General features: G+C 51.0%; 1 protein-coding gene across 1 annotated transcript in view; it reads right to left on the minus strand.

Moving 5' to 3' along the window:
* Positions 1-24,455, minus strand: part of LOC140198045 (uncharacterized) — a 127,858-nt gene that overhangs the window by 57,676 nt on the left and 45,727 nt on the right. Inside the window, exons 2-18 of the mRNA XM_072258886.1 lie at positions 16,781-16,840; positions 16,114-16,203; positions 15,616-15,660; positions 14,861-14,905; positions 14,722-14,784; positions 14,185-14,238; positions 13,409-13,435; positions 12,358-12,432; positions 12,211-12,273; positions 10,238-10,273; positions 10,111-10,152; positions 8,403-8,492; positions 7,392-7,445; positions 5,173-5,232; positions 4,665-4,709; positions 3,329-3,382; positions 2,244-2,285 (exon numbers count right to left, since the gene is read on the minus strand). Of these exons, the coding sequence (XP_072114987.1) occupies positions 2,244-2,285; positions 3,329-3,382; positions 4,665-4,709; positions 5,173-5,232; positions 7,392-7,445; positions 8,403-8,492; positions 10,111-10,152; positions 10,238-10,273; positions 12,211-12,273; positions 12,358-12,432; positions 13,409-13,435; positions 14,185-14,238; positions 14,722-14,784; positions 14,861-14,905; positions 15,616-15,660; positions 16,114-16,203; positions 16,781-16,840 (945 nt within the window). The remainder of the gene's footprint in view (positions 1-2,243; positions 2,286-3,328; positions 3,383-4,664; positions 4,710-5,172; positions 5,233-7,391; positions 7,446-8,402; positions 8,493-10,110; positions 10,153-10,237; positions 10,274-12,210; positions 12,274-12,357; positions 12,433-13,408; positions 13,436-14,184; positions 14,239-14,721; positions 14,785-14,860; positions 14,906-15,615; positions 15,661-16,113; positions 16,204-16,780; positions 16,841-24,455) is intronic.

Genomic DNA, 24,455 nt, shown 5'->3' on the forward strand with positions numbered 1-24,455 from the left:
TGGAAAATATTGGAAGGAAGTATTCCAAACGTTTTCTGTACTCTTTGAAGTAAATTTTAAGCCTAATCCTTTGACTGCCCTATTTGGTATTGCTGGAAGTGTGACGAAAGAGGGTTACAGAAGTACACATAGACTAAGATGTTAACTGTCCTGTGCTATCACCAGTGGGATCAACAGTTGATCTGCCACCTGTCTTCAGGAGAGAGAGATAAGTAAGACAATGGAGCAGCATTTGGAAATGTTAATGAAGAGACGAGAGAGTTTAAAGGAAGGAGACACCGGTCTGAGTATTGTCAAGACCTGCTCCTTTTGAACCTTAAACTGTTTGAAGTCTGATGGACAGGCGATACTCCAACGGGGGGATAAAAAGGGACGGGTTCACTAAGGCAACAGACATCACTCACGACACCACGAGGTAACGAGACCCTGGAAGCGGTGCACCCCTACAAGTCGGTGGGAGTTTTGGAGGTCTGATCGCGGGACCAGCCATAGACACACAGGGTGGAAAGGCACGATCGGCGGGAACCTGGTGTGTGTGTCTGCCCTTGCCTGGGTGCCGGGGTCACCGCAGAGGAACGATCGTATCTGAAACGGAGGGGTCACACTCGGTGACCTCAGAAGACATTACAAAGGGCTCGCCCGAAAGCTGACTGTGAGGAATATCAAAGGTCTGCTGAATCCGATTTGAATATCAGCATTCGCTCTCTCTCTCTCTCTCTCTCTCTCCCCACAACGGCACGACGGCGATTACTGCGAACTGAAATAAACTGAACTCTGTCACTTGTGATTGATCATTTTACCCCTAGACTGCGATAGAGCTTGATTGATCCTATTATCCTAGTTCTGTGTACATGTGTGTTTATTCATTGCTAACCTGTTGCATTTATATCCTTACTATTAGAGTACTGTATTGTTTATTTCTTTAATAAAACTTTCTTAGTTCCAGTAGTCCAGACTCCAACTGAATGATCCATTTCTGCTGGTTTGGCAACCCAGTTACGGGGTACGTAACAGAAGGAAAGATATCATTTTGAAGACATCTGATCTGCACATTCTGGCTTTTATCTCTCTTATGGCTAGAAAGGCGCTTTTGTTTAAGTGGAAGGATGTTGTTCCGCCGAATCATGCTCAGTGGTTACGGGATGTTAAGGCATGCCTGAATTTAGAAAAGATTCCTTGTTCAATTTCTGAATCTAACCAAGATTTTCAAAATTTGTGGAGGCCATTTTAAAATTATTTTCATAATCTTTGACTTCTTGTTAAAGTACAGAAGTTGGTTAATAGTATATTTTACTATCTGATAAGTTGCTTTTTTTTTCTTTTTCTTTCCCCAAACAGCTTCAACGTTGGTAGTGGGTGTAAATCTTTTTTTTTAAAATAAAGTTGTTTCTATTCTAAGATATGAATTAATCTAATCCATATGAATATAGAGTAAGGAGTTTGTTGATGTGATTCAATATACTGTATCTGGTATTATTATATTTTGTCTTTTGTTTTATAATATGTATTCTCTCGAACTCTGTATTCTTCTATATAGAGATCAATAAGGAGAGTGGGGAGAGGAAGGGGTAAAGGGCAAGGGAGAGGGAGAGTGAGGGAGTGAAGGAGACCGTGAGCAAGGGGGGAAAGGAAAGGGGTAAGGAAGGGATCAGCAATGCCCAGGATATGTTCCTGGGGAGAACATCAGGGAATTCCTGGGTGCCGGTGAGCTGCTGGAGAAAGAAAATCAGAATCGTGTTGATTCTGTCGTGAAATCTGATGTTTTGTGGCAGCAGTACAGTGCAACACAAAACATTTCTCTAAGTTACAATAGATAGATAGATTGAAAGGGGAATAGCGAGGTGGTGTTCATAGGGTCCTTGTTTCTTTGGGCGAAGGTATGAAGGATTGCGTGTCAAGGCAAGTGACCTATGGAATGGGCTCCGAATAGTGACCGAGTGCGGTGTGTTGTTGGAATACTCAATGCACAAAGGACGGTGGAAGCTGACCTGAGCAGTTTTAAGGCCGAGGTAGTTCTTGATAATTGAAGGGGTGAAGATTACGGGAGGCAGTGTGGAGCTGATAGTTAACCGGGAGAGCAGGCGGGAGGGAACAGGAACCTGCTCCTGATCCCAGTTTGTGTAACGGATCTGCCACAAGCTGCCTGGGCCAGGCTGCCTCCTGTGCTCTGAGGTTCCATTACTTTGACAAAAGAACCTCATCGCTCAAACTCTGGTCACTAGTCAGCTTTTTCTTATACTTACAATTCCGGGGGGGCCATCGAGTCCTCGGGCACCTTTATCCCCCTACAGAAAGAACATTTTGTTGTCATACCCCGAGAGGAAACAAAACACACCCCTCCACCCCCCCCCCAGAACCAAGTCCCCAGTATGTTCCCCGATCTCACTGGAGGGATCAAATCTCATACCACGGACCCCCTCACCTTAACCAGTGCCAAGGTTCAGGCAGAGCTTGCTGGTGTGACTTCATCAGGGTCTATGTTCATCACCAACACACCTGTAGATTCTTCTCTCCCCCCCCCAACCCACCCACCCGTCCTCTCCCCCAACCCACCCACCTGTCTGTCCATCCACCCCTCCCTTCCCCTCAGCCAGCACCCCTCTCTTCCCCGACCCACCCACCCATCATCTCCCCTCCACCCACCCGTCTGTCCATCCGTTCCTGTCCCCATCAACCCTCCTACTCATAACACACAGGAGCAGACGTAGTCCATTCGACCCATTGAGTCTGTCTCACCATTCCATTTTTAACTTTCTCAATCCTATACTCCTGCTTTCTCTCTGTGATGGTTGATGACTCGACCAACAAAGAACTTATTCATCTCGGCTTTAAATAGACTCAGTGAATTGGCCTCTCCTGCTCTCCATGGCAATGGTGTTCACAGATTCACCGTCTTCTGGCTAAAGAAATTCCTTTTCATTTCTGCTCTCCTTGGATGTCCCTCGACCTCTTTCTCGCCCTCACCAACCTGCCCATCTATCCACTCCTCTGCCCCTCACCTACCCACACCCTCTCACCCCATCAACCCACTACACCTCCCCCCCACTGCCCACCATTAACCCATAACACCTCTCACCCCCACCCATCATCAACCCATCACACCTCTCACCCCCAGCCATCATCAACCTATCACACCTCTCACCCCCACCCATCATCAACCCATCACACCTCTCGCCCCCATCAACCCATCATTAACCCATCACACCTCTCGCCCCCATCAACCCATCATTAACCCATCACACCTCCCTCCCCCACCCCTCATCATTAACCCATCACACCTCTCCCCCCACCAACCATCAACCCATCACCGGGAGGTGTGACCGCTTACCTTGGGCCCAATCTGGCCAGGGGTGCCTGGTTGACCAGGATAACCGATCTGCCCCTGCAAGTTAAACAGAATGCAGGATTATTCTCATTCCCTCATTCTCATTCATTTTGTCCCTCTCCCTCTCCCTCTCTCTCCATTAACAGCCACTGTATAATGAACTTTCAGAAGTAAACTCTGGCTGTTGGGTCCCTGAGTCACTTCAATTCAGAGAAATGAGAACTGATTCTCTTTGGAAGGCTGAACTCGAAAGCAGGATACAGGGTCAAGGCAGGATTCTTAGCAGTGTGGAGCAACAGCGGGGTCTTGGGATCCACGCCTGTAAATCCTCCGGGTAATCGTGCAAATTGATCGGGTGGTTGACAAGACGTATAGTGTGTTTGGCCTTCACTATTAGGAGGATTGACTTCAAGACCTCCGAGGTAATGTTGCAGCTCTTTAAAACTTCATTTAGACTGCATTTGTATTATGTTCCGTAACGGTCACCTCAGTATAGGAAGGATGTGGAAGCTTTAGAGAGGGTGCAGAGATTTACTAGGATACTGACTGGATTAGAGAGGTTCTCTTATGCAGAGAGACCGAGTGAGCTGGGGCCTTTCCCTTTGGGGTGAGGGAGGATGAGAGACAATTCTGAGGTGTAAGATGTTAGGAGACAAACACTGAGTGGACCCTCAGAGATGTTTTCTCAGGGCAGAAACGGCTAATATGAGAGAGCATCACTTTAAGGTAATTGGTAGAAAGCCTAAGCCAATGTCAGAGATATAGGATAGGTTTTACATAGAGACCAGTGGATGCGCGGAACGCCCCGCGAGGGGTGGCAGCAGAGGCAGATACATTAGGGGCATTGAAGAAACACTTAGACAAACAGATGAAAGAGAAATGGAGGGTTTTGTGGGAAGAGAGGGCTGGATTGATATTAGAATAAGTTAAAAGGTCAGCACAACATTGAGGGCTGAAGGGCCTGTACTGTGCTGTCGTGTTCTATGTTCTGTGGTCCCACCAGAGCCCTGGGAACTGGAAGGTAAAATGACAGTGCTGAGCTATTGGTTGATGTTTGGAGACAAGCCCAGATTCGGTGGGTGGTTGCATTTGCTTTGTTGCCTGTTGCCACCTGGTCACCACTGTGGAACTGCAGTGGGCATAGCTGGTGCCTGTCCCCTCGGCCCCTCCCTCCGCACCGCACCCTGCGCCAGTGCCCTCAGTCACAGCCTGTTGCAGGCCCAGGCCGGTGACAGTTCACACCGGGACGACAGGTACAGGGGCAGGTCGCGGGTGTGAGCCCAGGGACCACTGTCACAGTGCGCTCCTGATCTTAACAGCCAGCATAGGGAGCACTCACGTTTTGTCCTGGGAGGCCTGGTTCTCCGTCCTTGCCGGGTTTGCCCTGCGGATCGGTAGAAACACATTGCTTCAGTCCGTGCCCACGCGCACAACTCACAGCAGCTTGCCGAGGATTTCCAGCGAAGGTTCACGCTCCTTCGCACCTCCCACCTCCCACCCCCACCTATCTAGCATCCTCCTGAATCTGACCCCGCCACGCACTCCTCTGCCTTCTCCACCCTGGGAGCGCCCACGTCACAGAGGAGATAAGCACGTGGCATCAGGCTGTGCCGTTATCCCCCCCCACCGATGCCCACCACGGCTGAGATCTGCTGTTCCCCCCCCCACCCCCCGGCTGACACCTGACTCCTCTCCCAGCCCCTGAGGCAGCCAAATGGTTGCCCGAGACATCTGTGGAAAGACAGTGCCATCGCTCCTCAGGGCTGGCAGTGATAGGTAGTGAGTGCCCACCCCACCAGCAACAGCCAGATCCCAGGAACCAACAAACAAGAAAGCGTCAGACTCACCCGTTTGCCCGGCTCACCCATCTGTCCTTTAGCACCCTTCATTCCGATCACCGAGTGTCCCTGCAGACATTCAAACCATCAATTAATGATGTTCATAACATCAGACCCTCCTCAAGAAACTCTCCTGCATCTTTCGAGTCTCAGTCGGGCCTCTCAGTACAGGCTGTCTCCTCACTCTGCCAGGACTGGGGTCCGCTCACAGCCTCCATCGTTTGGTCAGTGGTGAGCTTCCCCTGTGACAGAGCTGGCCAGTATTGAAAGGCCTAGTTAGAGTGAACATGGAGGGGAGGTTTTCTACAACAGGGGCATCTAGGACCAGAGGGCACAGCCTCAGAATCCATTTTGAACTGGGCTGGGGATGATCCCTGTAGGCCCCACCCTTCCATGTACCTATTCAAGTGCTTCTTCAATGATACTGTTGTCCCTGCCTCAGACACTTCCTCAGGCATCTCATTCCATACACTCACCACCCTCTGGGTGAAAAAGTTGCTCTTTTTAAGTCTCTTTTAAATCTTTTCTCCCCCACTCTAAATCTATGCTCCCTAGTTTTGGATTCTCCTACCCTGGGGAAGAGACTGTTTCTAAACACCTTATCATAACATTAATCATGTTTATAAGGTTCTCCCAGGCCCCAAGGAATAAAGACCTTGCCTTGCCAACCTCTCCCTATAAATCAGACCCTCTGGTCCTTGCGGCATCCTCGTCAATCTCTGCTGCACTTTTGGATCATTTCTTTTCTGTAAGAGGGTGACCAGGTCAGTGCACAGTACTCCAAGAGTAGCCTCACTCACTTGGCAGTGAGCAGGGTCACCGGGCAGTGCCAGTGAGCCCACACACTTCCCTTCACGCACCGGGCACCTGGAACCCACTCCAGCACTTTACAGGATGTTGGCACCTCGATTTAACAGAAAATCTGCACACATAAGGGTGGCACTTACAGCGAGGAGGCTCCTCGCAGCGAGTAATCGGAGGGCTGACGGCAAACCACTTGCCATTTGCTTGGCCTGGTCAGAGGGGATGACGAGACGGCCTACAGGGACGAGGTCCAGCACCTGGCCGCGTGGTGTGCCGATAACAACCTGGCCCTTAACACCCAGAAGACCAGGGAGATCATTATTGACTTCAAGCATGCTAGGAGCCACACTCACATCCCCATCTACATCAACGGAGCTGTAGTGGAGCGTGTATCAAGCTTCAAATTCCTTGGTGTCCACATTTCCGAGGATCTCACCTGGTCCCTGAACTCCTCCATCCTGATCAAAAAGGTGCAATAGCGCCTTTATTTCCTGCAGAGCATGGAGAAAGCTCACCTCTGTCCCAGGATACTGACGGACTTTTACTGCTGTACCATTGAGAGCATACTCACCAACTGCATCTCAGTGTGGTATGGCAATTGTCCCACATTGGACCGCAAACCACTCCAGCTTGTGGTGAAAACTGCCCAGCGGATTATCAGCACCCAATTGCCCACCATTGAGAACATCTACCATAAATGCTGCCTGGGCAGGGCGAAAAGCATTATCAAGGATGCATCTCACCCTAATCGTGGACTTTTTACCCTCCTCCCATTCGGTAGGCGCTACAGGAGCCTCCGCTCCCGCACCAGCAGGCACAGGAAGAGCTTCTTCCCTGAGGCCGTGACCCTGCTGAACCTCACATCACAGCACTAAGCAGTATTGCACCCATATTGGACTGTCTCAGTACTTTTATATTTGTGTGTTGTAGCACTTTTTATTCGCAGTTATTTTGTAAATAATACTACTCTTTAGCACTTCTGGTTAGACGCTAACTGCATTTCATTGGCTTTGTATCTGTACTCGGCACAATGACAATAAAGTTGAATCTAATCTAATCTAAGTAGAAATTTCTTCACCGTGTGGCTCAGTGCAGCCCGTACACCGAGTGCATCTGCCACCGGATTATAGACATCCATGTACCCTGAAGACCCCCAGACTAGGGAGCAAAGGGACTTCCGATGCTGGAATCTAGAGCAAAAAAAAAGATCTGTTGGAGGAACTCAGGGCGTCAGGCAACATCACCAGAGTGAAACAGTCAGCAATTTGAAGCAGCTCGTTGGAATCCTCCGGCAGTCAGATATTTGCTCCAAGTTCCCGTATCAAGTTATTAAAGAGCTAAAGCAGATGGACAAACATCAAAGCGCAGAAGCCTCTGAGTGGGAGATAGATTAGCGGAGGAGCTGGGTCAGATAGAACACTTACTGGGCTGCCGGGAAATCCTTTGGGTCCCAGTTCCCCACGATCCCCTTTTTGACCCTGAAAGAACATCAGCATGAGGATGTCATTGGAATTAATGCCTCGGCACACTGTAAATGCTTACTGCTGTTACAACCTCTGCCTTTCCCAGTTTAAACAGTTTCACAAGTCCTGCAAAGGATATAGGGTGCATAGAAATGCAAGCCCGCCTCTCCTTCGGTTTTATCGGTAATGCAGTACATTGAGCCAAAGAGTGCCACCATCTGAGCCATACACTGATTGGCTGGAGCAGAGAGTAGACAGGTCATGGGGTCATACAGCATGAAACAGGCCTCTGGGGCCTACTTGTCCCTGCCAACCATGTCCCATTCTGATTCCAATTCAGATTTATTTATCTTGTGTACTTTGAGTACAACAGTGAAAGGTGTTGTTTGTATTAAGAACACAACCAACAAGACCACAATGAGGGGCGGGGGTGAGATGAACCCAGTGGGCTGAATGACTCGATTGAGCATGACAAGAAGGTTGGAAACTTCAGAATGGGCAAGGTCAAGTGCTTACAGGGGAGAAAGGAGACAGAATATAATTGCAGCCAAACGGTAACTGTTTTATGACGTTAAAGTGGGAGTGTAAACTGTCCCCTCTCTGGGCTGATATTCCGTCAGTGAACAGAGGCTAAATCCACCAGTCACCATCCCCGACTCTGGACGGTGAGTTTGCTGGGCACCTGTCCTTCAATGTTACTGGAAAGCCAAGCATCAGGTCATGTCCAGTGGAATTGAATGGTGGGGCAGGCAGGGTTTCCCATGGAAACCCCACTCACCACGAGTGCTCACGGACAGCTCCGACAATGAGTGGATGACACAGGGTGAGTGCACTTTGTCGTCTCCCCGTAAACATTTCCTCACGGGTTCTGCCGGGCCTGGGACCCTCCAGAGGTGGAGGTGTCCCCTATCTGGGTGTAACCATTCCAGAGAGAAAACAAAGCAAAGATCGAAAGCAGCAAAGTGATCAAACCTTCTCTCCTTTCTGGATTTTCGCTTCCGGGATGCCAGTGTGCTCTCCCGGGCCGGGCAGCCCCGCAGGGCCTTGAACCCCTGGCTCACCCTGCCAAAGAGAAGTAACATTTGTTAGGGCCACTGAGCCTGTGAGGTGACGACCACCATCCATCGGAACAGAAACTCCCCGGTCATACCTTGGCCTGTTCCCTCGCCGGATGCAATGTCTACAGAGACGTTTGCCACTGAGGGCTGGCAGGGGTGAATGAACTCCAAACTCTCCCTCCAGTTACCCCCTTCTTGGTCTTGGCTTGTACAAGGGGTGCCAGTGAGCCCCTGTGGCATTGCACACTGTGATCTATCCAGTACTGACTGGACACCATCTCACCTTCCCAAGGGCAAAAGGATGGCAGCAGATGATGGCCCTCCCCACATCCTAGACTTCTGAACTTTGATTCATCACACTGTTGGTAGCAGAGATGGCAGCTGTTTTGGTAAAACAGCCATTGTAACCACAGAACCCCCCCCCCACCCCGGGGATAATCACAGACCCCCCACCCACCCCAGGCAAAATCACAGACTCCACCCACCCCAGGGATAACCACAGACCCCACCCACCCTGGGTATAATCACAAACCCCCACCACCCATCCCAGGGATAATCACAGACTCCCCCACCCACCCTGGGGATAATCACAGACCCCACCACCCACCCCGGGCAAAATCACAGACCCCGGGGAAAATCACAGACCCCATCCACCCACCCCGGGGATAATCACAGACCCCACCTATCCACCCCAGGGAAAATCACAGACCCCACCCACCCACCCCGGGCAAAATCACAGACCCCGGGGATAATCACAGACCCCGCCGACCCACCCTGGGGAAAATCACAGACCTCACCCACCCACCCCGGGCAAAATCACAGACCCTGGGGATAATCACAGACCCTGCCTATCCACCCCGGGGAAAATCACAGACCCCACCCACCCACTCCGGGCAAAATCACAGACCCTGGGGATAATCACAGACCCCGCCTATCCACCCCGGGGATAATCACGGACCCCACCGACCCACCCCGGGGAAAATCACAGACCCCACCCACCCACCCCGGGGATAATCACAATCACCCAATTCTAATACCCACACCAGCCCGGTCGTTACGTACAACTGCCCACACGCTGGGTACCCACACTGTGGCCCTCAAAGCAGCAGCGGTATAATCTGCCGTGTGACCCCATTTACAAATACCGAACAGGGAATAATTGCACTTAACACGTGAGGCTGGCCGACACTCATTAAAGTAATCATCCGTTTGGAAAGTCATAGAACACTACAGCACACAAGCAGGCCCTTCAGCCCATCTAGTCTGTGCCAAGCTATTATTCTGCCTAGTCCCATCAATCGGAACCTGGACCATAACCCTCCATACTCCTCCTATCCAAGTGTGTCTTAAATGATGAACTTGAACCCCATCCACCACTTACACTGGCAGCTCATTCCACACTCCCATCACCCTCTGGGTGAGGATGTTCAACATTTCAGTTTTCACCCTTAACCCACGACTTCTAGCTCTAGTCTCTACCCAAATCTAGTGGGAAAAAGCCTGCTTGCATTCACCCAGTCATAATTTAGTATACCTCTGTCAAATCTCCCCTCATTCCCCACTGCTCGAGGGGATAAAGTCCTAACGTATTCAGCTGTTCCCCAAAACTCAAGTGGTCTCACCTTTTCACCCTTTTGCCCGTAGAACTGCACCCCCATGTTGCCCTGTTGGCAAAACAGAGAGAAGAGTGATTGAACGCCTGGCCGGAGAATTGAGACAATAAATCTTGGTCTGGGCAGTAGAGTTTACCTTAGGCCCTGGAAGTCCTGGGGATCCCGGGGGACCCTGCAACGACAACATAAGCAGACGGTCAACAACGGCCGATTCAGTTCACTGCCTCAACCATCTCAACTCACATAGCTCTGACCACAACACTGGCCGAAGACGTAAGCACGTCAAAGGTGAAGAAAGAGGAGGAGAGGCGGGAGGAGGGGAGAGGGGATTGGGGGTGGGGAAAGGAAGGCAGAGAGGGAGAGGGGGACAGGGAATGACTGGGAAGAGGGCACACTTCCCACCACACCTGCACTGATCGCAGCCGCTTACTGGCGTGGTCAGGCTGGCAGTGTAGGTGCAGAGGAAGAAATCTTACAAACGGTAACGCTTACAGTCCTGACCCTACCCACTGGTGTCTCACCCACCGCCCCACACAGTGTGTGGACAAGGCCCGATGGACACAAGCAAGGAGTTCCCTGGGGTGGGGCAATCTGAGCCTCTATCACGGAGCGAGATCACCAGAAGTTCGGAAGAGCGCCAAGCACGGGATGGCTGCTGAATTCCCACGTCCAACCACACGAAACCGGATGAAGGGTCGAGGATGGAGCATTGATTTCCCCCCACCCCCAGCCCCATACCTGACGGATTCTTTATTTCAGACATATGGCATAAGGAGAAGCTACCCTCCCCCCCACACACACACTCCAGACGGAAGAGGAAGCTGAAGGAGGAGGCATAGCCGAGTCCTTCTGTGCACCTCCCAGTGCACCCTTTATTTGGAGTCATTCTGACACACCGAGCCGTGCCACGTAGAATCCCACCTACTTAACCTTAGCCTAATCACAGGACAGTTTCATAATGGCTGATTAACCTACTAACCGGTACACCTTTGGACTGCGGAGGAGACCCGAGTGTCCGAGGGAAGCACAAGTGATAACAGTCAGGAGGTGTGGACTCCTTACAATGGCACTGGAAATGGATTCCCAGCTCCAATGCCCTGAGTCAGGCTACTGTGACCCACCCCCCACCCACACCATCGTCCCCATGCTTCGTGCAGTGAGCTGGCAGGGGGACACTCTTGCTGCCGGGTAAAGTAAGGATGGGGGGGTGGGGGGTCCGCAGATAACGTTTCATATCCATTCCCCAGAGTAACACTCTCCGAAAAGCACCGAGTTCCTGCCACTGAGTGCCCAGGTCACAAAATAACCTCATCAAGTACGCCTGGGGGGCACGAGAATTAGTACAACTCAGGGACATAGCCTCGTGATTCAGTGGGACAGAGATGAGGAGAAACTGCTTTTCCCAGAGAGCGATAAATCTGTGGAATTCTCTGCCCAGGGGAACAGTAGAGGTTGCCTCATTAAATACGTTTAAGACACAGTTAGATTTTTCCATAGGCAGAATTAAGGGAATTAAGGGAGCTGAGTCCACAGGAACAGCAACCTTGGGCTTATTGGATGGCCGAGCAGGCTCAACGAGCCAGTTTCTTGTGTTCTTGTGTTCTGCGGGTGCAGGCATCACACACAAAACACTGGAGGAACTGGGTGAGTCAGGCAGCATCTAAGGAGGGAAATAGAGTTGACATTTTGGGCTGAGGCGTCTTTATTAAGTCTGGAGTCCAAAACATCGGCTATCTATTTCCCTCTGTAGATGCTGCCTGACCTGCTGAGTTCTTCCAGTGGTTTATGCACTGACGTTTGCCTGGGTATGGAGTGTGGGACAGTGGGCTGGGGTCCCGGGGGCACAGTGCTTGGAGATGTCTTCAGGATGGCATCGAGCGTGAGGAACATGCCTGTGGACAGGATCTGGAATTTATCCCCAACACTGGGGAGTGGTAGTCCAGGAGTCGCAATGCCAGAGCCACCAAGATTGTCCTCCCTACCCTGCGGACCTCCGTCCCAGACATGGCCCCTTTCTCCTGACATTTTGGGTCGACCTACATTCCTGAAACTGAAATCCTCAAACTTGAGTGGAGCCACTGACCGGTTTACAGTGCGGAGGGGACTTACCATAGGTCCTGGGTAGCCTTGGGGCCCTGGAGGTCCAATGGGTCCTGAAATCCCTGGCAAGCCCTGCAAACAAAGACACATTGGATGAGGAGGAGGCAGGCACCCTGAGTGTGGGTTGTGGGGTTAGGGGTGAAATCCAGAGCTCACCTTTTCCCCTGGACGTCCTGGGACTCCAGGGTCTCCCTTCAGCACTGGAAAGCCAATCACTTCCCCGGGCTCTCCCTGCATGGAGACAAACCATCAGAGGGTTAGCAAAGTCCTGGTATCCCCATTTTCCTCAGCCCCAGACCTGATGGAAGTCTGTCAGGGGTAAGGGAGCGTTATGCTGCGGGAGGCTGGAGAGGCTGCAGTCGTTCTCTCTGAGCAAAGGGTTTCCTTGCTGGCAATTGACTGCAACAGCTTCCATCAGGAGGATCAATGAGCTGGGAACGTGGAGAGAAGATCCAAACTGGAAACACAGAGGGAAATTTCCAGCTGCAGCGGAAGGAGGCAGTGTTAGGTGGAGGACACTTCCCAGCACCTGACACTTGACTCATGGACGAATCGAGCTGTCCCTGTGTCAACTGGTGACCTTATGGTGCATGTCCACTCAGTGCAGTTGGAAGCCTGGGATGACCGGAAAGGACACAGAAGGGCACCAACTGTCTCTGTGGGCTTATCCAACCCCAGTTCCCAGCTTGATCCTGCCCCCTGCTTCATGAAGCCTTATTACTTGTTCTGTCTTGGCTGAGCTCTCCAAGCTTGAGAGGGCTGAGACACTGGGATGTAACTGGTTGATGGGCCCTAAATCTGAAGTCCCAGACATCTGGGAGTTAATGGGAATGTGACATGCCATCTGTATCTTTAACGGAATATCCCTGGGGAAGGGCTGGGTTTCAGAGGAAACCCATATAACTGATAAGCAGGAGATAGATGAGGGAGGTCTACAGCAGGGACACTGGTACGGAAAGGAGGGGTTGAAGAGCGATGGGCTCTACAACATCCGGTCAGAGGAAACGTGAAGCACTGTCCTTCGGGGTTGCCCCATCCACACACTGTGATCGGCAATGAGCTGAGGCAGTCTGCTGGGACTGATGTGTGGGATCCACGGGTGCAGCTAAAGACGGGCGGAATGAGAGGAGGAGTCTGAGACACACTTGGGATCAGCACTTGCGGTTCAACTTTTGAAAAGGTTTTGAGAAGTTGGTTTGTTTCTGACCTTTTGCCCAGGAGATCCCGGTTGACCCTGGAAAGCAAACAGAACCAATGTGAGGACAGTGTCCAGGTCACACACTCACTCACAACACACACACACTCTCTCTCACAACACTCACTCACAACACACACGCAGACACTCTCTCACAACACACACACACACTCTCTCTCTCACACACACACACACACACACACACACACACATACACTCTCTCTCACACACACTCACTCACAACACACATGCAGACACTCTCTCACAACACACACACACACTCTCTCTCACACACACACACACTCTCTCTCACACACTCACACATACACACACACACCACACACACACACACACACACACACACACACACACACACACACATAGATAGACAGACACAGTGCCCAACTCATTCACTCACTCACAACACACACACACACACACACTTTCACACACTCTCACACACACACACAGATACACAGACACAGTGCCCAGCTCATTCACTCACACATGACACACTGACAGACACACGCACACAGACATAGACACACAGACACATACACACACACACACACACACACACACATAGTGTCCAGCTCTTTCACTCAAGAAACAGACAGATACAGACACACACACACACACACACACATACACATTCACATTCAAATACACACACACACTCTCACACAGAAGCACACACACTCATACACACACACATTCACACTCAAATACACACACACACGCCACTGTTACTATAGAATTGCAAGGTCATGGTCAATTTCTGTACTTACTGGAAAGCCTTGCAATCCTGGAAATCCTGCTGGCCCAGTGGGACCTGGTTCACCCTGCAGCAACACAAAGACCATGGAGTGCCCATCCCAGTCCATAAATCCATCCTCTCCCCCACTGAGGCTCCAGACCTTCCTTCTCCCCCAACACTGAGGCCCCAGACCTGCCTCCCACCCCCACCACAGAAGCCATTGCATCACTCCCTGCCCAGCCTCTCCCCTCACTTTACCCTGCTGACTGGCCCACCCCCTCACTCTACCCTCTCCACCCACCCATCACACGGCCCCCAACCCCTCCCCTCACCGAGGGTCTGGCACTCTGCAATGGTAGTTTAATACATCCAGGAGGGAGATCACACTGAATATCAAAGCTGTGGGAGTGGGGTCAGACTGGGTGTTAGGAAAGGGTGAGGCAAGTGAGGGGTGTGGAATCAAGTGGGGTGGGATCAGACTGGATGGGGTATCAGGTTTGGGAGTTTGTGCTTGACCATTGTGTGAAGGTCCCAGAAATACAGATTAATCTAACCCTGAGGTTGTTACCTTTGTGCCGTTGCACCCTGGGATACCCTTCTGACCGGGAGGTCCATCCTGACCCGGCAATCCCTGCGGAAAGAGAATTCCAAAGTTTACTTCTGTCGAATGAGCTCAGTGCTTTCAATGTGAATGGGGTGGCACTTACAGGTAATCCTGGCGTTCCTGGGAATCCAGGGGCTCCAGCTGGACCCTGTCAATGGGAAAGTCGAGTTTATTGGCACGTCTACAAGCCAGTGAAGAACATACCTCCCCCAGCATCAGGTAGCCGGCATTCACAAGGGAAACATAGATTAGGCCTAAATTACACACAAATGCGAAATCTAGACCTGGAGTGGATTGCCGCAGCAGAGCCCGGGTCCTAATGCGAGGTATGCTCGGCTGCTCGGACAGCTTAAACGCCGGCCCAGTTAACCTGGGGGCTCCTCTCTCCATGATGCTAAGGCTGTGAGCCTGCCCCCCCCCACCCCGCTGTGTTTCGTGTTTGTGAACCTCTGCGGTGATTTGCCCCGCTAATATGATGGCTTTGGGCCTACTCCGGCCTGCTCCAGGGATTTGGAATGCTGTCCTTCTTGCTTGCTTTGACTGTTTATACGATTGGTGTTTGTTTTCTCTCTTTACCTGTGCGCAGAGATGTTGGAGATCTGTCTTTACTCTTTTTATTTTAATTGGGTTCTTTCGGGTTTCCTGCTTTGCGGCTGCCTGTGACCAGACAATTCTCAAGGTTGTAGAATTTATACACCCTTTAACAATAAATGCGCTCTTGAATCTTGAAACGCTGAATTTTTATTTCAGGTTTGCAGCATCTGCAGTATTAGAGGTTGGTCACATCCAGAGGTGCTTGGGTTTGGTTATCCCTGTCAGGGGCCCGGAGTCTGACCACAGGCCACAAACAATACCTACCCGGGTTCCCTTCTTCCCCATTGCTCCTGGTTCTCCTCTGTCTCCCTGAAACAGAGAGAGGAAGTTGTTACACAGTGTAGCCAGTTAACGCTGAGAACGCAAGAGTTCATGGTAACGCACGCACTAGAGTTACGCAGCAGATCAGGCAGCCACTACGGAGGGAAATGGACAGTTGAGGTTTTGGGTCAAGACCTTTCATCAGCACTGGAAGGAGGGGAGACAGCTGATATGAAGAGATGGTGGTAGTCGGGCAGGAGTTGGATCCGGGTGAGGGAGGGTGAGAGAGGGAATGATGTTTGAAGCTGGGAGGTGCTGGGTGGAAGAGGCAAAGGGCTGAAGCAGCTGGATCTGACCGGAGAGGACATTGGAGCAGGGAGTGTGGGAAGGAGGGGAACTGGGGGAGGAAGGTGTGGTTGTCGGGCAGGTCGACAGAGCAGGGAGGGGAACAAAATGGTGTGATGAGGCAGATGGGATAAGCGAGAATGTCACTGTACTCACCTTCAGCCCAGGAGGGCCGACTGGTCCCTCGACCCCCGGGAATCCCGGCATTCCCAGGGGCCCTGTAAAGCCGGGCAGTCCCATTGCCCCCTGAAAACAGACACAAGAGTTCATCCTGGTCGTTGTTCAGGAGATCTGAGGGGAAGATTTCACACAAGGGCATCCTACAGCTAGGAATCTCCTCTACTTGTGTTAGTGAAGGCCACCTTTGCCTGAACTTAAACCCACCCCCTCCCTGACCTCACCCCCCCCCCGACTCCACCCCGCCATCAACCCCACAGACGTCACCCTCAACTTCAATCCGCCACCCCGGACCTCATCCCCCAAACCCTCTAAACTCAGCCCTTGACTTCACACCCCACCAAACACATTTCTTGACCCCCACCCTCCCCACCCCACCCTGACCTTTGTTCCCAACCTCACCCCAAACGCTCTGACCTCACTCCCTGAACTCATTTCCTCCCTGACTTCACCTGCTGACCCCACAACCCACCGCCCCCACCTCACCCTGACCCCAGCTCTCAACCCTACCCTCCGACCTCATTCTGAAACTCATCCCCGACATCCCCCCTTGACCTCACCCACCAACCTCAACCAAATCCCACTCCCCCCCCCCACCTCACCCCCGGACCTCATGCCCAATCTCACCACAATCCCACTCACCCACCTTCTCTCCTTTGACGCCACTGCAGTCGCACTTGTGGCTGGATGTGCATCCATGGCAGGCCTGGGGTGAAGGCAGAGGGACGTTGTTAGTGCAGGGGAACCCCTCGCACAACCCCTCCCCCTCACCCCCATCAGTCCACCCTCACAAAGCCTCCTTTGGTGGTTGAATCTGCAGAGACCCCAGCAGAAGCCATGGGCACAGGCCCTCCCCTCAGGACACCAGGGCTCGGCGCCCTCTCCCCCAGGACCAAGTGTCCCCTGCCCACACGTTGTTCGTCCCTCCAGCCAATGGGGTTATGAGGTCAGGGGTCAGAGGCCCCACGGGGTGAAGTTTTCTGGAGTCCGGTTCCACCCTCACTGAAACAGCCGGAATTCTCATCCCATTCACTCACTGTCCCAGGACATTGAAAAATACAGGGCAAATTGACATCCTCTGTCCCTTTTGCCGGTCTCCCTGTATACTTCCTCGGTCTAGGACAGAGCACCATCCTCCTCTTTCTTCCTTCATCTCCCTCCTTCCCTCCCTCTGCTTTCTCTCTCCTTCCTCTTCTATCTTCCTTTCTTCCTTCCTCTTTCTGAACCTGCTTTCCCCTCCCCCAACACTCTCTCTTCCAGAGTCACAGAGAGATACAGGGCTGAAACAGGCCCTTCAGCCCATTGACCTCATGCTGGCCCTCATCCACCTATCTACATTCACCCTACATCAGTCCTATTTTCTATTCTCCCCACATCCCCATCGGCTCTACCCATCCTACCCCCCCCTCACTACCCACCCACACTAGGGGCAATTCTCGACAATCAACCTTCTCGCCTGTGACCACAGCTGTTCCCACAAACGCAGATCCACTTTCTGAGGTTTCCTGGCATTGTCTGTGTTTTTTTCAAATTTCAGATTTCCAGCATCTGCATTGGCCTTAGATGTCTTTGGGATGTGGGTGGGAATCCTGGGAAGCCCTTGTGGTCACAGGGAGAGCGTGCAGACCCCACACAGGCAGATGCCAAGGTCAAAATCAAACCTTTCCCTCTGGTGCAGTGACCTCTGCCCTCTGTCAGCTAGACCACTATCTCCACTCCTCTTCTCCCCCTCTTTCCATCTCTCCTCACCCATGTTTTCTCTCTCCCTCTTTCTATCTTTCTCCCCAAATGTTCTCTGCCTCTCTGTCCCCCTATATCCCTGTCTCTCTGACTGTCTGCCTCTCTCTCACTCTCTCTTCTCCCCCCACTTTCATTTGATCTTTCTCGTCTACTGAATCTGAGGAATTAAAACCAAATATTCCAAACCCACAGACTTCTTGTTCTTTCCAAAAGAGTAAGTTAAGATCTGTACTGTTCAACAAACAATAAGGCTCAAGGAAAATAGTCCAAGCAGATCAAAAATAACACTTTCATTAAAAACAGGAAGACCAGATCAAGAGTTGGGTGGAATCCCATGGATACACATTGAAATATCAGTGTAAACATCCTTAGGTGATTCTGAATTTATATCAAATTGTGCACATTTCCTCCCAGTCACTATCCCGGATCTGTGCAGCTTAAGGAAAGGCTGTAAAGTTAGCGAGCTGAGATTCGCTGTACAAATCCTTCCCGGATAAGATTTGGCAACTCACTCTCCGGTGGCACCGCGGTGTAGCCGGTGAAGCTGCTGTCTGTGTGGAGTGTGCATGCTCACCGCACTACGGAAAGGATAGGTGTTGCCTGGGGGACTTTAATTGTGGGAAGAAACTGGATAGATCGGTGTTATTTTCTCTGAAGTGCTGGAGTCTGAGAGGTGACCTTACAGAGATATATAAAATTCTAGGGGCATGGATGGGGTAGATAGAGTCAAATTTCCCATGATAGGTGTTCCAAAAACAAAAGGGCCGAGGTTTAACATGAGAAGGAGTTTTAAAAGGATATGCAGACATCCCACCTCTCCCGGAAGATCCGGGAGTCTCCCACATATTGATAGTGGCTCCCTGATGCCCGGAAATTACATACAATATCCCGGAAATTGATTTTTTTGAGAGGGAGAGGGACAGAGAGAGCGAGAGGGAGAGCGGAGAGCAAGAGGGAGCACCCTGATTGGTCTCTCTTCGTGCTAAGTAGACCTATCAGTTTTCTCTGTGGGCGGGCTTTACAGTCGACCTCAAAAATAATGACAGTGTTGCTCGCTGCACTGCTTGCAACAGTGACTTTTCCATTGCCCATGGTCGGTTAGGACTGTAAAAGACATGTTGAGGTGAGTTTAACAAGTGTCATTCGTTCACTAGCATAGCTAACGTTATTTAAACTAGCTCACAACACGCTGGAGGAACTCAGCAGGTCAGGACGAAGGGCTCCGGCCCGAAACGTCGACCGATCTTTTCCACGGATGCTGCCCGACCTGCTGAGTTCCTCCAGCCTGTTGTGAGTGTTGCTTTGACCCCAGCGTCTGCAAATTATTTTGTGTTTAAACTAGTGGGCTGGCTGCTGAGGAGCTACTCTATTGATGTCCTACGTGATGATGCCAAACTCCCTGTAGACTTGCTTAAAGTTGTAATAGAATAAACATGATAATGTAAGTACACAATTTAATGTCACATTTTCTGCATATACCCAAATTGGTTTACAGATTAGACAAAATCACCAAACAAAGTATTACATACACTCATGGAGGTTGACCGGGGGGTGGGGGCGGGGGGGATATGGGGTTGCGGAGGGCGGCGGTGCTACCTCCCTGAAATAAGTTTTTGTAGGGTGGGATGTCTGGATATGAGTGGCAAGATTTTACATAGCAAGTGGTTAATATCACTCTTTGTGCCTCTCAAACTGTGTACGTGTTGTGTGTGTGTGTGTGTGTGTGTGTGTGTGTGTGTGTGTATGTCTGTCTGAGTCTGTGTGTGTGTCTGTCTGAGTCTATGTGTGTATGTGTGTGTGTGTGTGTGTGCATCTGTCTGAGTCTGTGTGTGTGTGTCTGAGTCTATGTGTGTGTGTGTGTGTGCATCTGTCTGAGTCTGTGTGTGTGTGTCTGTCTGTCTTTCTGAGTCTGTGTGCGTGTGAGTGAGTGTGTGTGTGTGTGTGTGTGTACATGGTACATTATGCATGTACTTTGGCGTGGTATGTGTGGAACGGGATGTATGAATGTGTGAGTGTGGTATAGTTTGAGTGTGCGTGTGTGTATATTCTATCCTTGTGCGAGGAAGTGAGAGGGACAGATGTATGGTTGTGTGAGTGTGTATGGTATAGGTTGTGTATTGTGTGTGTGACCGCAAGTCCCTACAAAGGACTGCTGAGAGGAACACTGGGGTCTCTCTTGCACCCGTCAGAGATACTTATCAAGAGTGCTGTGTGCACAGGGCCCTTAGCATCATCAATGCTCCCTCACCTCCATCCAACAATCTCTTTGACACCCCCCCCCACCATCAGACAGGAGGTACCATAGCATTAGGAGAAGAACTGTGCACTTTGGTCCAGAGGAACGTTGTTTTGTTTGGCAGTATACACCTATATGGTTGAATGACAATACAGTAACTGAACTTGAACTTGTAGTTTGTGCTTATTTGCGCGTAGTATAGTTTGCTGTGTGAAAATTGGTTTATTATTGTTGCACGTACCAAGATACAGTGAAAAACTTATTGTCTGAATACCATACAGACAGATCATTACATATATACATAGAGGTAATACCACGCTATTTTTACACCATTTATTTTACTTTTAATTATAACTTACAGTAATTTTTATATCTTGCACTGTGCAGCAATACTTCATGACATATGTCGGTGATAATAAACCTGAATCTGATTTTCCTTCTAATGTGATTCTAAACAAAGAAAACCAGAATGCAGTGTTACAGTTACAGAGCGGGCGGCCAGAAAGGTGTGTATATCTCTGCTTGTGGTACAGTTTGTACCTGTGTGTGAGTGAGAGTGTGTGAGAGAGTGTGTGAGTGTGTGTGTGGGGGGTGTAGCTGGTTTATCTGTGTGTAAGCGGATGGGTGTATACCTATCTGCGATTGCCGGGCTTTGCGACAGAGGGCAGCAGAGAGGCGTGTAACACTGCGCCCGCCCTCCATGCGCTCGCTGTGAGGGACGGACGCTCCGGATGCGGGATCGGTGACAAACTCGCCTCTTGATCGCCTAAACCTCAAAGCTGAAAACCGCAGGAGCTTGGACCCGGAGTAAGTCCCTGGGCTCACCTGATAGAAGTGCGGCCCAGAATTTACACACATCCCCGGACACAACGGCCTCAGCCGAAGATCAGGAAAAGGACTGGTAGAAAATAAATTGAACCCAGCGAAGTGGAACAGTCAATGTGTGCACAGCAAGAGCCCACAAAAATACACAGTGATAGGGCCAAATCATTTGATTAATTATCCTCAGTGGGAATCGAACTATTCAGCGCTGAACTATTAGACACTCTGATGAAGGCTAAATACAGAGGAGACAAAACTCACAGAGTTACACAGCACAGAAACATGCCCTTCGGCCCAGCTGGTCCGTACTGACCAGTGAGCGCTTCTGAGTCTCCTGCGTTTAGCTCATATCCCTGCAAAGCTTTCCGACCCACGTACCTGTACAAGTGCCTTTTGAATGTTGTGAATTGTATTCCCCCCCCCCCCCACTACCATTTCCCTGGCACCTCGTTCATTACCTGCATCACCCTCTGAATAAAAAAGCGCCCCTCGTGTCCCTCGTGTCTTTTCCCTCCCACAGTTAGTTCTGGTTCCCCCCCCCCGCCCTGGGGAAAAGACTGGGACCAAACACCTGTTTGTGCCCCTCATCATAAGGTCACGCCCCAGCCTTCACTCCAGGATACACAACCCCAGCCTATCCACACAAAATGCTGGAGGAGCTCAGCAGGACAGGCAGCGTCTATGGAGATGAATAGTCGACGTTTCGGGCAGAGACCGTTTTTCAGGACACCCCCCCCCCCCACCTCACCCCAGCATTTTGTGTATGTTGCTTTGGATTTCCAGCATCTGCAGACTTTCTATTGTTTATGATCCCAGCCTAGCCAGTCTCTCCCTACAAGTTCAAAGTAAAGAAAGTTATTAATCAAGTACAACTCGAGCTGTCCAGTCCAGCGGAGTGTAAAATCTCACAACACTGATTACCTTCATCTTGTGGGAGCTTGCTATGTACAAACTGGGCGTCGTGATGAAGACGTATAGGGAAGGGGAAGAGGCGGGTCCCGTATCACTCGGGCACAAGTCTTCATCAACTTCTGCCCGCTTCCCTCCTCGCTGTTTCTGCCCTGTACTCAGCATCACCCTCAGGACATCAGTCCCAGCCCTGGCAAGACCGACCAGTCGGCGGTGCAGGGCCGAAGGGCGGTGTGACGCAGGGAGAAGATGCGAGATGGGATTTGTTCAGAGGGTTGTGATATAAATGCCAGGTCCAGTTCGGCTTTCACACTCAAGAGAATGTTAATCACTTTTTTTGTGTGAAAAGTCAGCCGCGACCAGCGCGTCGATGCCACTGGACACGTCCTAGACTCTGGCCGTCAGCCAGCGGAGATGGAAGACGGTTCATCTCTGTCCTTTGGGAGCTTTACCGAACACTGACCCTACCACCACCAGCACCCACACGGCAACGTGACAGACTTTGAGAGAAGAGGGAGAGGAAAAAGCACTTAGAGGTGAACGCTTGGCCAACAATTCCAGACGGGCTGATGTACACAACAGGATGTATGGGCGCTTCACAGATTCAAAGTCGTAATGAAACTAGCACGGAACAAGAGCAGGAAGTCAGCTGAAATGGGAATCAGGAAAAGCCGGGAAGGAAAGAGTGTTTTTTCTATTCACCACTCTTTCAACGATTGATTTACACAGGAACAGGCCGTTCGGCCCCTAGAACCGCCGGTCTGTTACCAGACCTCCATCTTCCGCCAGTCGTCACACCCAAACCAAGACATAGGGTCACTGAACGCGACAGCAGAGAAACGCCCTTCGACTCGTCCAGTCCGTCACCTCCAGTTTTAAACTGCCAGCTGACCCTTGATCTCAGCAGAGTATTTTGTGGTAGTGGTGGTGGTGATGGGCGGGGGGGGTAGTTCCCTATTCCGACTGCCCCCCGGGCAAGGGGCGTGATGTGGGTGGAGGGAGAGGGAGTTTCCCGGTATCGCCCCTGCTCAGTCTGATGCAAGACTCTGCCCTGACTGGCACTTTCATTTTGTCCGGAGCTTGTACTTCCGTGTCTGATTTTTAAAAATCAGTTCCATCGGCACATCCACGACGCAAGGGTTCCCCACCCAGACTGGCATGGGACAGACGCACTCTCAGACCCGCTGTCACAACCCCGCCCTCGCCCTTAAACTCCTTCCTGAAGCTTATCTCCAAGCAGACAATATCTCTGTCTTCTTAAAATAAAACTCTTCTTCACTCTCCATGGCACACAACCAGTAACAGGTCCGTTAATGTCACTTCGTACATAAAGCGGCCTTTCTCTTCACTCCCTCTGGGCTTGTCCCAAAAATTCCCCAAGTCCTTTTCAGCCGCCGGGACCCTGCGAGAATCCATTGTCAGGGGTAGTGAATAGCAGCCACTAACTCCTGTCCCCTTGCACGAACTCGCGCTGCTTTAACTTCAAGTGTAAAGGACTCGAGAACGTGGAAAGAAGTGTCAAGTGATCCGTGTTCCAGAAGAAAAAACGCGCGTGGAACCACCGTCCCAGTAACCTGTGCGCAGCAAGATCATTGTGCGCCACGGGTCTGGGCACAAGGCGTGAGCGTCTCCCCAGCCGCTCTATTCCCGGCCCGGTGCGGTCATTATCGTTGTGGACCATTTCCCCAGCAACTATCCGGTAATGGTCTGTTGGGGCTTTGCTCTTGTTTGCTCGGTGGGCGGTGTGGTGATGCTTTTTGCTGGTGAGGGGGCTTTGGGGTTCTAACATTTTTACTGTCACCTATTCTTTGGGATACTCTTCTGTTTCCATGGGTGTCTGCGAAGAACAAGAATTTCAGGTTGTATTTTGTATACATTGTCTGATATTAAATTGACCCATTGGAGTATTCAGAAACAAGCAGGAATCGTCCATGGCCAGCACAGACTGGTCGGACAGAAGGACATATAACCATGCTGTATTGTGCTGTAATTCCCTTCCCACTTCGATGTAATGTAACGGGGGAAAGAACAGCACGACTATGATTCCCTTGGCGCTGGCACATGTGGCGTTTCCGAACGCGTGGCTGCTCTGTTGCCATTGTATGTCAGCGGTTTCGGAAACTCCAGACGCACTGACATAAACTGGGACGGGTGGTGCCTCTGTGCCGCAGGTCCACGGAAATCGGAGTCACAGCGGCCCCAGTTCCAGCAAAATGTGGGAGGACTCAGTGGGTCGGGCAGCATCTGAGGAGGGAAGTGGACAGTCGACGTTTTGGGTTGAAACCCCTGGTCGCGACCTAAAAACGTCAACTGCCCATTTCATAAACACGCGATATTCTGCAGATGATGAGAGTCTTGAACAGCACACACAATGTGTTGGGAGGACTCTGCAAGTCGGGCAGCATCAATGGAGGGGAATAAACTGCCGAGTTTTGGGACGAGGTACTTCATCAGGAATAGAAAGGAAGGGGGCAGAAGCCTGAACTGCCCAATTCCCTTTACACGTGTGTCTGACTCGCTGAGGTACCCCAGCAGACCGTTTGTTGCTCTAGATTCCAGCATCATGTGTCTCCAGACCAGGGGATACCAAAATTTCTAAAACCTCTCCTTCATG

This window comes from Mobula birostris, chromosome 5 (assembly GCF_030028105.1).
Source record: "Mobula birostris isolate sMobBir1 chromosome 5, sMobBir1.hap1, whole genome shotgun sequence".
Taxonomy (NCBI): Eukaryota; Metazoa; Chordata; class Chondrichthyes; order Myliobatiformes; family Myliobatidae; genus Mobula; species Mobula birostris.